This window comes from Mobula birostris, chromosome 16 (assembly GCF_030028105.1).
Source record: "Mobula birostris isolate sMobBir1 chromosome 16, sMobBir1.hap1, whole genome shotgun sequence".
NCBI classification, from domain to species: Eukaryota; Metazoa; Chordata; class Chondrichthyes; order Myliobatiformes; family Myliobatidae; genus Mobula; species Mobula birostris.
This window is the reverse complement of record NC_092385.1, coordinates 6,829,064-6,841,137: the sequence shown is the minus strand read 5'-3', so window position 1 is coordinate 6,841,137 and position 12,074 is coordinate 6,829,064. Positions and strand designations below refer to the sequence as shown.

Sequence of the window (12,074 nt, the reverse complement as noted above, 5' to 3'; positions counted from 1 at the left end):
CCACCTCCTTTGGTAGAGACGTATCTCCAACCCACCACTCTATATTATTGTCACATGCACCTCAGTAATAAACCAGTTTCAATTCTACTACCAACAAGCTCTTGGGAAGCTCCCTTCCCCACCTTCGTTGTCCATTCTGTCCTGACATGGAATTATCTCACTGGCCCTTCATTATCGCTGGGTCGAAATCCGGGAGCTCCCTCCCCACCCCGCTGTTGGGAGCACCTTCGCCAGAAGGACTGCTGTGGTTCAAGGTCGTGGCTCACCCCAAGGGGCAGTTAGGCATGGACAATTAGTGATGCCCTTCCTTGAGATAACCAGCTCCCAGTAAGAAAAACAAAACAGAAGAATACAGATACAAACTCCACCCCCCCACACACACAATATCAAACGCCACACAGTCTCACTCACCAGGACCTCAGAGGTGGTGACGGAGATGTTCCGAGGCTGCACACTCAGCTGGACGCACTGACGCAGGTTGGAGGCAAAGCGTTGGTACTCGTTCGCCCGGTCACATTTGTCCTTCCGGGAGCAGCTGTGGGGAGCAACAGGGTCAACGATCAGATTCAGATTTCACCATCACGTGGGCATTGCAACGTACAGTGAAACGTGCCGCTTGTGTTAACAGTCAACACAACCTAAAAGTGTGCGGGGGCGGGCAGCCCGTAGGTGTCGCCACACATCCAGCACCAGCATAGCCTGCCCACAGTGTTCAGCAGAACAACACAAACAGCAGCAGTAGAACAGTGCTACATGACTCAATGAGGCGGCAGAACAAGCCGCTATCCCATCCTCCCTCTGCCCCACACACACACACTCACTCTGAACTTCCTATACCCAATCGGTGGCAACATCATGCAGTGGGCAGAGCCGCTGCCTCACAGCGCCGGGGTGCTGGGTTCAATCTTGACCTTGGACACTCTGTGTGTGTGGAGTGTGTACGCTCTCCCCGTGACTGCATGCGTTTGCCCTGGGTATTCCACTTTCCTCCCACACTCCAAAGGCGTGAGGGTCAATTGGCTCATTGGCTGTGGTAAGTGACCTCGAGTGCAGGTCAAGCAATGGAAGTGTAGAGGAAATAAAGTAAAAATGATTTACGTAAGGTTTGACACTTGGACAGGTTCATGGAGAGGAGAGGTTTCGAAAGTTACGGGCCACATTGGGGCTAGCTTGGGTGAGCACTTTGGTCTCAGCATTAACTAGCTGGGCCAAAGGGAGTTTTCGTATTGTATGACTCTATGACTCTGGGTGGTGGATGGTCAGCACAGCTTTGACAGGCCGAACGGCCAGTTTCTGTGCAACAGGGCACAATGAGACGCTTATTGGATGCTGCTATTAGAGTCATGGGCAACTTGTTCCACTACCCAACCCCATGATAATTAATGTACTTTGAAATTTGATTCTGCGTCTCAGTTTGACTGTAGAATCCTCTGCCTCCGGCATTCAACCACACCAATCCCCTTTTCTACAGCAGCTACCATTAATTATCACCAGGCCTTAAGTGAATAAGTACATCACAGGGCCTCCTTTGGAGACTCTTTTCTTCAAGGAATTTAATTCAGAAAATGAAGCAGCAACCAAGTGAACAGTCCTAGGAAATCCCAGCCTCATACTGCCAGCCTATCATGTCTCAGATTGTGAACTCTGTCACCTCTACCCAAACAGTCCTATTCTTTATTATAAACCATTTAAATTTGGGAATCAATACATAAAGCATTTTCCCGAGACCACACATGGAGCAAAGGGAGACGATGAAGAAGGCTAGGCAATAAATTCAAAGTCACCACATTGCTAAGGTCGAAGGTCAGATGCTTCTCCTGTTACTATGGGGGAGACAACGGGGTGGAAATGCGGAGTGAGTTTGAAGGGATTATTTTTGTTTCACATGGATGAGAAAGGATTGTTTTTTTCCAAACCAAAATCAGGACAAAAGACAGAATTTTGTAAGGTGCAGACATAAACATGACAGGTCAACTTGTTTCACAGGAGTAGACCAAGAAATTGGCAGAGTAGTGGTTAAGTGTAACGCTATTACTATGCCAGTGATCCAGATTCAATTCATCTGCTGCAGTGAGGAGTTCATACATTTTCCCCAAGATCACATGGCTTTCCTCTGGTGCTCCAGTTTCCTCCCAGGTTCGAAAGATGTATGGGTTAGGAGGCTAATTGATCACATGGGTATAATTGGTCACATGGGTATAATTGGTCACATGGATATATTTGGTCATATGGGTATAATTGGTCATATGGGTATAATTGGTCACATGGGTATAATTGGTCACATGGATATAATGGGTCACATGGGTGTAACTGTCCAGGGTGGGCTCATTGGCCATGCTAAATAAAGATAAAAATATAATGCACCAACAGGCCATTCAGCCTGGCTGGTGTCTACACTCCATACAAGGTTTCCTGACTGATGAAGGGTCTCAATCCAAAACATTGCCTGTACATTTCTCTCCACAGATGGTGCCTGAGTCAACGAGTTCCTCAAGCTTTTTGTGCACGTTGCCCAAGCCTCTTCCTTTTCACCTTTCTTTCAACAATCCATCTTCATATCATTTTATTCCCTTCCCCTGCAGGTTCCCTCAAATGCATTAACACTTTTCAGCTCCATGAGAATGCTGACTGGACTGCCATTTCCTCAAAGTGGCAATGACCAATGTACTGGAGATTCATTTACATTGGAGGAGGAGGTACTGGTATTGAAGTCATTTACAAACAGAACCATCAATCCCTTTAAGCCTACCACATTGGGGACCTGTTCCAAATTTCTTCTTCTGTGTAAAAAGACTGACCTCTGAAATCCCACCTATACTTTCATCCAAACACTTTAAAGTTATGCCCTCTCATATTAGCCATTTCTACATGCAAAAAAGGCTCTTGCTGTCCACTCGATCTATGCCTCTTATTAACTGGTACATTTGTGACATGCTCTCTTCTCACTGCTGGCATCAGAAAGAAGCTACAGGAGCCTCAGGACTCGTACCACCAGATCTAGGAACAGTTATTACCCCTTAACCGTCAGTCTCTTGAACTAAAGGGGACAACTTCACTCAACTTCACCTGCCTCATCACTGAAATGTTCCCACAACCTATGGACTCACTTCCAGGGCTCTTCATCTCATGTTGTTAATAGTTACTGCTTATTTATCTATTATTATTCTTCATTTCTGTTTGTACTCGCACAGTTTGCTGTCTTCTGCACTCTAATTGGATGCCCAAATTGGTCCTTCATTGATTCTGTTACGGTTATTATTCTATAGAGTTATTGAGAAAATGAATTTCAGGGTTGTATATGGTGATGTATATGTACTTTGATAATAAATTTACTTTGAACTTTGAACGGTAAAAGAGCAACTTACATCGATCAGGTCACCACTCTGCATCCCCCATATCGAGGGAAAACAAACCAAGCTTATCATGTCTCTCCTTATCACCAAAATGCTCCAGTTCTCAAGCAGATGAACCCTGGGGTGCTGTCATCATCACACAGTTGTGATTAACCCCACAACTTTCTCAGGAAGACGAAGGCTATCACCGAACCTCACGTCACAGCGCTAAGCAGTATTACATCCATATTGGACTGTCTCAGTACTTTTATATTTGTGTGCTGTAGCACTTACTTTTTATTCGCAGTTATTTTGTAAATAACACTATTCTTTTGCACTTCTGGTCCGATGCTAATTGCATTTCATTGGCTTTGTACCCATACTCGGCACAATGATAATAAAGTTGAATCTAATCTAATATCTATACCAGTCATGGAGGTGCCTGTCTCTGTCCAGCCAGCCGAAATGCATGGCTTCAACCTGGCAGAATAAATCCTTGGAAGTTCTTGGAATGCCACATGGTCCTATTATAGAACAGTACAGGTCCTTTGGTCAACGACCTGTGCTGGTCTATATAAACCTACTGCACAATCAATCTAACCTTTCCCTTCTACATAGTCCATAAACCTCTCTCTAATTTTTTAACATCCATGTGTCTATCTAAGAGTCTCTTAAACATACTGTGCAAAAGTTTTAAGCAGACATATATATAGCCAGGGTGCCTAAAACTTTTGCACAGTACTGTAGTAATTTTATGCATCGCACTGTACTGCTGCCGCAGAAAAAAACAACAAATTTCATGACATATGTGACTGATGATAAACCTGATTCTGATCTGGGTCTCTATTGTGGACTGAGAGTGGGAAGGGGGCAGGGGAGGGGAATCATGGTTGGGAAAGGGGGAATGGAGTGGGGAGGGACATTCTGTAATGATCAGTAAACCAATTGTTTGGAATCAAATGACCTTGCCTGGTGTCTCACCGCTAGGTATGTCTGCACCTGAGCTACCCTCTGCCTCTGGCACTGCTGCTTTGCCACCTGTCCCATACCGCTCCAGTCGTGCTCCATCATCACCATTCCCAACTTCCCTTGCTCCCGGCAGATTTACAAACTCTCTGTCCGCTCCACGTTGACAAATACTGTACTGTGCAAAGTCTTTGGCACCCCAGCTACAAGTATATCCTGCATGTGTGCCTAGGACCTTTGCATAATATTGCATCAGCCTCTACCACCACCACGTTGCAGGCACCCAGAACTCTCTGAATCAAAAACATCACTGCTGTACTCTCCTCAATTCACCTTAAACTCTGAAACTGGCAATTAGCACTCCGGGAAAAAGGCACCAGCAGTCCATTCTACCTGTGCCTCTTATCACCTTTATACACCTCTATCAAGTCAACTCTCACCCGACTTCACTCCAAAGAGGAAAGCCAACCTATCGTCATAAGACATGTTCTCTAGTCTAGGTAGCATCTAGTAAATCTCCTCTGTACGCTCTCTAAAGCTCGACATCCTTCCTGTAATGAGGTGACCAAAACTGAACACAACAGTCCACATGTGATCCAACCAGGCCTAGTAGTGTGATCTACACACCCAGCAATCTGTGTAAAAAACCTACTGCAACTTTCTCCAACCACCTTAAAAATATACACTTCTGCATTAGCCATTTCCACCCTGAGATAATGTCTCTGGCTGTCCACTCTACGTATGCCTCTTATCATATTGTACACCTCTATCAGCCGCCTCTCATTCTCTGCTTCAGAGAGAAAAGCTCTAGCTTTCCTCAAAACACATGCTCTCTAATCCAGGCAGCGTCCGGATAAATCTCCTCTGTACCCTCTCGAAAGTTTCCACATCACTTGCATCGACCTAGTCTATGGTACAAGGGGGATGTCAGAGGTAAGTTTTTCCACACAGAGAGTGGTGGGTGCATGGAATGCACTGTTAGCTAAGGTGGTAGAGGCGGATACAATAGGGCCTTTTAAGACTCTTAGATAGATACGTGGAGCTTAGAAAAATAGAGAGCTATGTGGTAGGGAAATTCTAGGCAGCTTCTAGAGGAGGCTACATGGTCAGTACAACATTGTGGGCTGAAGGGCCTGTAACATTGCTGTAGATTTTCTATGTTCTCTGTTAACTCCTTGTAATCTCCTACACTGAAATTCCAATGCTCCAACCAACTCCCGAAACTGTTAGTGTGTATAATCGTTCTGGAGTAAATAATTGATAGTCGACTCCTGTCTAAGCAGACACAATCCTTTTTAAAACCAAGGCACATGATATTAAGGCATGTCGAGATCTGTACAGCTATTGAAAAAGCAATGTCACCTTGTTTAAACAGAGAAACAGTGGAAACTAAATAATTAATGTTCCGATTTAAATAATCACAGTGTAAGCTAGAGATCACTATGAAGACGGGTGATCAAACACTGCAGCTACTTTCTCTACACAAATCCAAAGCCTGGTTCTGCACCCAGTGGCCACTTTATTAGGTACACCTGCTCGTTAATGCAAATATTTAATCAGCCAAACATGTGGCAGAAACAAAATGCATAAAAGCAAGCAGACATGGTCAGTTATTGTTCAGACCAAACATTAGAATGGGGAAGAAATGCGATCAAGTGACTAACCGTGGAATGGTTGTTGGTGTCAGACAGGAAGGTTTGATTACCTCAGAAACTGCTGATCTCCTGGGATTTTCACGCACAACAGTCTCTAGAGTTCACAGAGAATGGTGCAAAACAACAAAAACATCCAGTGAGCAACAGCTCTGCGGGGGAAAAAAGCATCTTGTTGATGAGAGAGATCGGTGGAGAATAGCCAGACTGGATGCTGGAAGAGCATCTCGGAACACACAGCACATTAAACCTTCAAGTGGATGGGCTACTGCAGGAGACCATGAGCAGACATTCAGTGGCCACTTTACTGGGTACAGGAGCGATCGTATGGAGTGTAAAGCAAGACTCTCAAGATTTTCTCAAATTTCACCGCTGCTGTGAATCAGGAGATAAGCAGGAGGGGAACTTCATAAGGACTGCAAAAGTAATTGCATTTCTAGACAGGGGTATATTGACTGGACAACTTGCTTGTCAATCAATCACACTGCTATAAAGGGCTACGTGTGACAGGACGTGCATCATTTGAATGCAATTTTTCTTGGTTCTCTGCAATTCTGCAGAATTGCCTCTGATTATATTAGAACAGGTAGAATTTGTCTTGCCCTCTCTAAAGCAATTGACTTTTTCTTCCACTGTGGTGTTTGCTTTGAATAAAATCATAAGAGCCTAAGACATAGGAGCAGAATTAGGCCATTCAGCCCATCGAGTCTGCTCACCATTCCATCAAGTCTGATTTATTATCCCTCTCAATCCCATTTACCTGCCTTCTCCACATGACCTTCAACACTATGACTAAACAACAACCTATTAGACTCTGCTTTAAATATACCCAAAGACTTGGTCTCCACAGCTGTCCGTGGCAATGAATTCCACAGATTCATCACCCCCTGGCTGAAGAAATACCTCTTCATCTCCATTCTAAAGGGATGTGCCTCCATTTTGAGGCTGTGCCCTTTGGTCCCAGACCCCTCCTCTGCAGGAAACATCTTCTCCACATCCACTCTACGTAGGCCAGGAGATCTCAACCTGGGGTCCATGGACTTCTTGCTTAATGGCATTGGTCCATGGCATGAAAAAGGTTGGGAACTCCTGATCCAAGCCTTCCAATATTCGATGTTTCAACAAGGTCACTCCCCATTCTTCGAAACTCCAGCGAGTACAAGCCTACAGCCACCAAGTGCTCCTCATAACTTAATCCTACCATTCCCAGGGTCATTCCCGTGAACCTCCTGTGGACCCTCTCCAATGGCAGCACATCCTGCCTTAGATGAGGGGCCCAAAACTGCTCACAATATTCCAGTGCAGACTGACCAATGCCTTATAAAGCCTCATCTTGTCATCCTTAAGGTCTACCAAGCTTCAGCTCATCAGAATTCTTCTCCTTTTGCTCCAGAAACTTTTACTTTAGAGATGCAATGAACTCAAAATCATAGTCATAGTGTCATAGAGAGATACAGCATAGAGATATTCCCTTCAGTGGGTAGTCTCTCTGCCCAGATAAGCAGTGGAGGCTACCTCAGTAAATATAGTTAAGACAAGGTTGGATAGGTTTGCATAGTAGGGGAATTAAGGGTTATGGGGAAAAGGTGGGTAGATGCAGATAAGTCCATGGCCAGATCAGCCATGATCTTATTCAACGGGACAGATGGCCTACTTCTGTTCCTATTTCACAGGCTCTTATGTTCAGCCAGCGAGTCCTTGCAATTATCAATCACCATTTACATCATTCCAACATTAATCCCATTTTATTCTCCTAATATTCTCATTCAACCTACTCCCTAACTCATCTATTCCTCTCAATTATTTGATAAACTTTTCTCAGATCACCCCGCAGCCTCTGAATGCCCCTGAGAAAGTAACCCATCCCAAGTTTGTTCAACCTCTCTTTATAGTTAATAGTCTCCAACCCCAGCATCAACTTGGTAGAACCCTTCTGTGTCCACTTGAAAGCCTCAACATCCTTCCCATAATGGGAATCAGAATTATTATCACTGACATACAGTACTGTGCAAAAGTCTTAGGCAAATACATATAACTAGGGCGCCTAAGACTTCTGCACAGTACTGCAGTAATTTTATGTATTTCACCATACTGTTGCCACAAAAAAAAACTAATTTCATGACCTGAGTGAGTGATGATAAATCTGATTCTGATATTGGTCTCTATCATGGACTGAGAGCGGGAAGGGGGCAGGGAGAGGGGAATCGTGGTTGGGAAAAGGGGAAGGGAGAGAGGAGGGAGCAGGAAGCACCAGAGAGACATTCTGTAATGATCAATAAACCAATTGTTTTTGAATCGAATGACTTGGCCAGGTGTCTCAGGGCTGGGTGTGTCTGCACCCGCCCCATCCTCCACACCTGGCACTCCTTCTCTGCCACCTGTCTCAGACCCTCCCACAATGCTCCACTCTCACCATTCCCAACATCCTTTGCTCCCGCCAGATTTACAAACCCGCTCTCCACTCCACATTGACAAATACAGTACTGAGCAAAACCTTTGCAATATATACGTGCCTAAGACTTTTTCATGTAACATATACAATAAATTACAATACCAACTATATATGCTGTATGTAAATGGTGAGGTGGTGTTCATAGGTTCAGTGACTATTCAGAAAGCCTCTCCTAAAACTTTAACTGTGTGTCTTCAGGCTCCTATACCCTCTTTGCTATTAGTAACAAGAAGAGAGCATGTCCTGGGTGGTGACCAGAGATGCACACCACACCTCAAAGTGTGGGTGGCCTAACCAAAGTTTCACACAGCTGCAATGTGACTTTCCAACTTTTATACTCAGCGCCCGACCAGTGAAGGCCTACATGTTGTAGGCATTCTTTACCACCTCATTCCCTTACCTTACCACTTTCAGAGAGCTATGAAAGCTTTCGGAATGGCAGGCGGTGACCAGTGGGGTACCGCAGGGTTCAGTGCTGGGACCGCAGCTGTTTACAATATACATTAGTGATTTAGATGAGGGAATTAAAAGTAACATTAGCAAATTTGCCGATGACACAAAGCTGGGTGGCAATGTGAAATGTGAGGAGGATGTTATGAGAATGCAGGGTGACTTGGACAGGCTGGGTGAGTGGGTAGGTGCATGGCAGATGCAGTTTAACATGGATAAATGTGAGGTTACCCACTTTGCTGGTAAGGACAGGAAGGCAGATTATTATCTAAATGGAGTTAAGTTAGGAAAAGGGGAAGCACAATGAGATCTAGGTGTTCTTGTACATCAGTCACTGAAAGCAAGCATGCAAGTACAGCAGGCATTGAAGAAATCTAATGGCATGCTGGCCTTCATAACAAGGGGAATTGAGTATAAGAGCAAAGAGGTCCTTCTGCAGCTGTACAGGGCCCTGGTGAGACCACACCTGGAGTACTGTGTGCAGTTTTGGTCTCCAAATTTGAGGAAGGACATTCTTGCTATTGAGGGAGTGCAGCGTAGGTTCACAAGGTTAATTCCCGGGATGGTGGGACTGTCATATGTTGAAAGATTGGAGCGACTGGGCTTGTATACTCTGGAGTTTAGAAGGCTGAGAGGGAATCTTATTGAAACATATAAGATTATTAAGGGATTGGACACGCTGGAGGCAGGAAGCATGTTCCCGCTGATGGGTGAGTCCAGAACCAGAGGTCACAGTTTAAGAATAAGGGGTAGGCCATTTTGAATGGAGTTGAGGAAAAACTTTTTCACCCAGAGAGTGGTGGATATATGGAATGCTCTGCCCCAGAAGGCTGTGGAGGCCAAGTCTCTGGATGCTTTCAAGAAAGAGATGGATAGAGCTCTTAAAGAGAGTGGAATCAAAGGTTACGGGGATAAGGCAGGAACTGGATACTGATTGTGGATGATCAGCCATGATTACAGTGAAGGGCGGTGCTGGCTCGAGGGGCTGAATGGCCTACTCCTGCACCTATTGTCTATTGTCTATCGTCTATGGACTTGCATCTTGAGACCCGTCTATCCAAACATGATACCTGCCGCTTTCCTGAGGCAGCGGGAAGCTCTGATGGAATCAACGGAGGGGAGACGTTGATTATCAAGATGACTACATACTCAAAAACACCTGTGCATAAGGTGCGTGACAAGGCTGAGGCTGATTGCATGCTCAAAGCCCTGAACTTCGGCCTAAACCCTAGCAGCGTGGTAGCCTAGCACAATCGCTTCAGCCCAGCTGCAAGATCGGGCTTCGACTCCTACCGCTGCCTGCAAGGAGCTTGTGCATTCTCCCCACGATGGTGTGGGTTTCCTCCGGGTGCTCCGCTTTCCTCCCACATTCCGAAAAGACATGAGCGAGTGGCCAGCATGCTACGTTGGCGTCAGAAGTGCGGTGACACGCGCGGACTGCTCAGCGTAATCCTGGCGGGTTTCACCCCTCGGGGACAGAGGCAAGAAAAGGGTTACCTTTGAGGGCGAACATTTCAGCACGGTCGCTATTTGCATCCCATTTCTGGCAGACTTTTGATATGGAACGTGAAAACTTGCAGAGTGTGCATTCACAGTAATATATGGCAGGGTACAGGCATGCACCTGCTGCACTCCTGATTAAGCTATTTTGCTGCGAATAATAGCGAGAGGCCATTAACACACTGCATTTCATTTGGTCAGCAAAGAGGGGAAAAAAATGATAAGATTAATGTCATTTTCTATTTGCGAGCTGGACTGGAGCTTTGTAACATACAATTGCTCATCATGGACATCAGCATTCCTTCTCTCTATGGCAGGAGCGATACCTCGCTCTCCCTCGTTAGTGAGGGAGAGAGCCTGAGGCACACCAAAGTGTTAGGATGAGCAGCATTTTTTTCTGATGATTTCTAGATCATGGTCTTTTTGGCAGCTTTGCTGTTGGGGCGGGGGCTGATGGTTTTGCTGAGGCAAATGGAGGTAGGGTTGATGATTTTCTGCTGCTTGTGTTTGAGGGGAGAGGGGGCTTTGGGGTTCCAACATTTTTCTGTCATTCTTTCTTTGGGGTTTTTCTTCTGTTTTGTGGATGTCTGTGAAGAGTAAGAATTTCAGGTTGTATGCTGCATATATTCTTTGGTGTGAAATGATACCATTGAAGGGAAAATAAAACTGAGTATTTCATTAGTGTGTGGGCACGTGGCCAAGTGGTTAAGGCGCTCAACTAGCGACCTGAAGGTCATGAGTTTGAGCCCCAGCCGAGGCAGCGTGTTGTGTCCTTGAGCAAGGCACTTAATCACACAGTGCTCTGCGACGACACTGACACCAAACTGTATCGGCCCTTGCCCTTCCCTTGGACAACATCACTGTCGTGGAGAGGGGAGACTCACAGCATGGGCAACTGCCGGTCTTCCATACAACCTTGCCCAGGTCTGCACCCTGGAGAGTGAAGACTTTCCAGGCGCAGATCCATGGTCTCGCAAGACTAACAGATGCCTTATTTCATTAGTCGACTTCAAGGTGGCATGTGGGTCTATATCATTCCTATTGGCAAATCATCAATTTAGGATAGAGAGGTGGAGAAATTTCAGAGAATGGTGAATAATTGAGTAATAGCTTTTGGAGCCAAGGGAACAGAATTATTGAGTTAAAGGTTGGTAAACGTTAAGGAGGTAATACTGTGGCTTTACAAGGCATGGGTCAGACCACACTTGGGAGTATTGTGAGCATTTTTGGGCCTCTTATCTAAGGAAGGATATTGGAGAGAGTCCAGAGGAGGTTCACAAGAATGATCCCAGGAATGAAAGGGTTAATGGCTGTGGAGCGTTTGGTGGCTCTGGGTTTGTACTCGCTGGAGTCTAGAATGAGAGGGGATCTCATTGGAACCTATCGAACGCTGAAAGACCTCGATAGAGTGGGTGTGAAGAGGATGTTTCCAACACCGGGGGAGTCTAGGACCAGAGACATGGCCTCAGATAAGAGGGGTTGAGAGGGATATTAAATCAGCCACATCAGAATGGCAGTGCAGACACGATGGGCTAAATTGCTTAAGCTGCTCCTATGTATTATGGTCTCATTACTTAGGATGTGGAAGGCTGCCAAGAGGATGCAAGAGAATCTTACCAGGATGCCGCCTGGGTTAGAGGGTAGCTACTGTAAAGAGAGACTGGACAAACCTAGGTTGTTTTCTGTGAAGCGGTGAAGGCTGAGGGGAGACCTGATAGAGGT

General features: G+C 45.5%; 1 protein-coding gene across 9 annotated transcripts in view; it reads right to left on the bottom strand.

Annotated features, from left to right (window-relative positions):
* LOC140210964 (plexin-A1-like) overlaps positions 1–12,074 on the bottom strand; it is a 464,700-nt gene that overhangs the window by 226,793 nt on the left and 225,833 nt on the right. For all 9 annotated transcript variants that reach the window (XM_072280256.1, XM_072280262.1, XM_072280263.1 and 6 more), the window contains one exon: positions 412–535. In XM_072280256.1, coding sequence (XP_072136357.1) covers positions 412–535 — 124 coding nt within the window. The remainder of the gene's footprint in view (positions 1–411; positions 536–12,074) is intronic.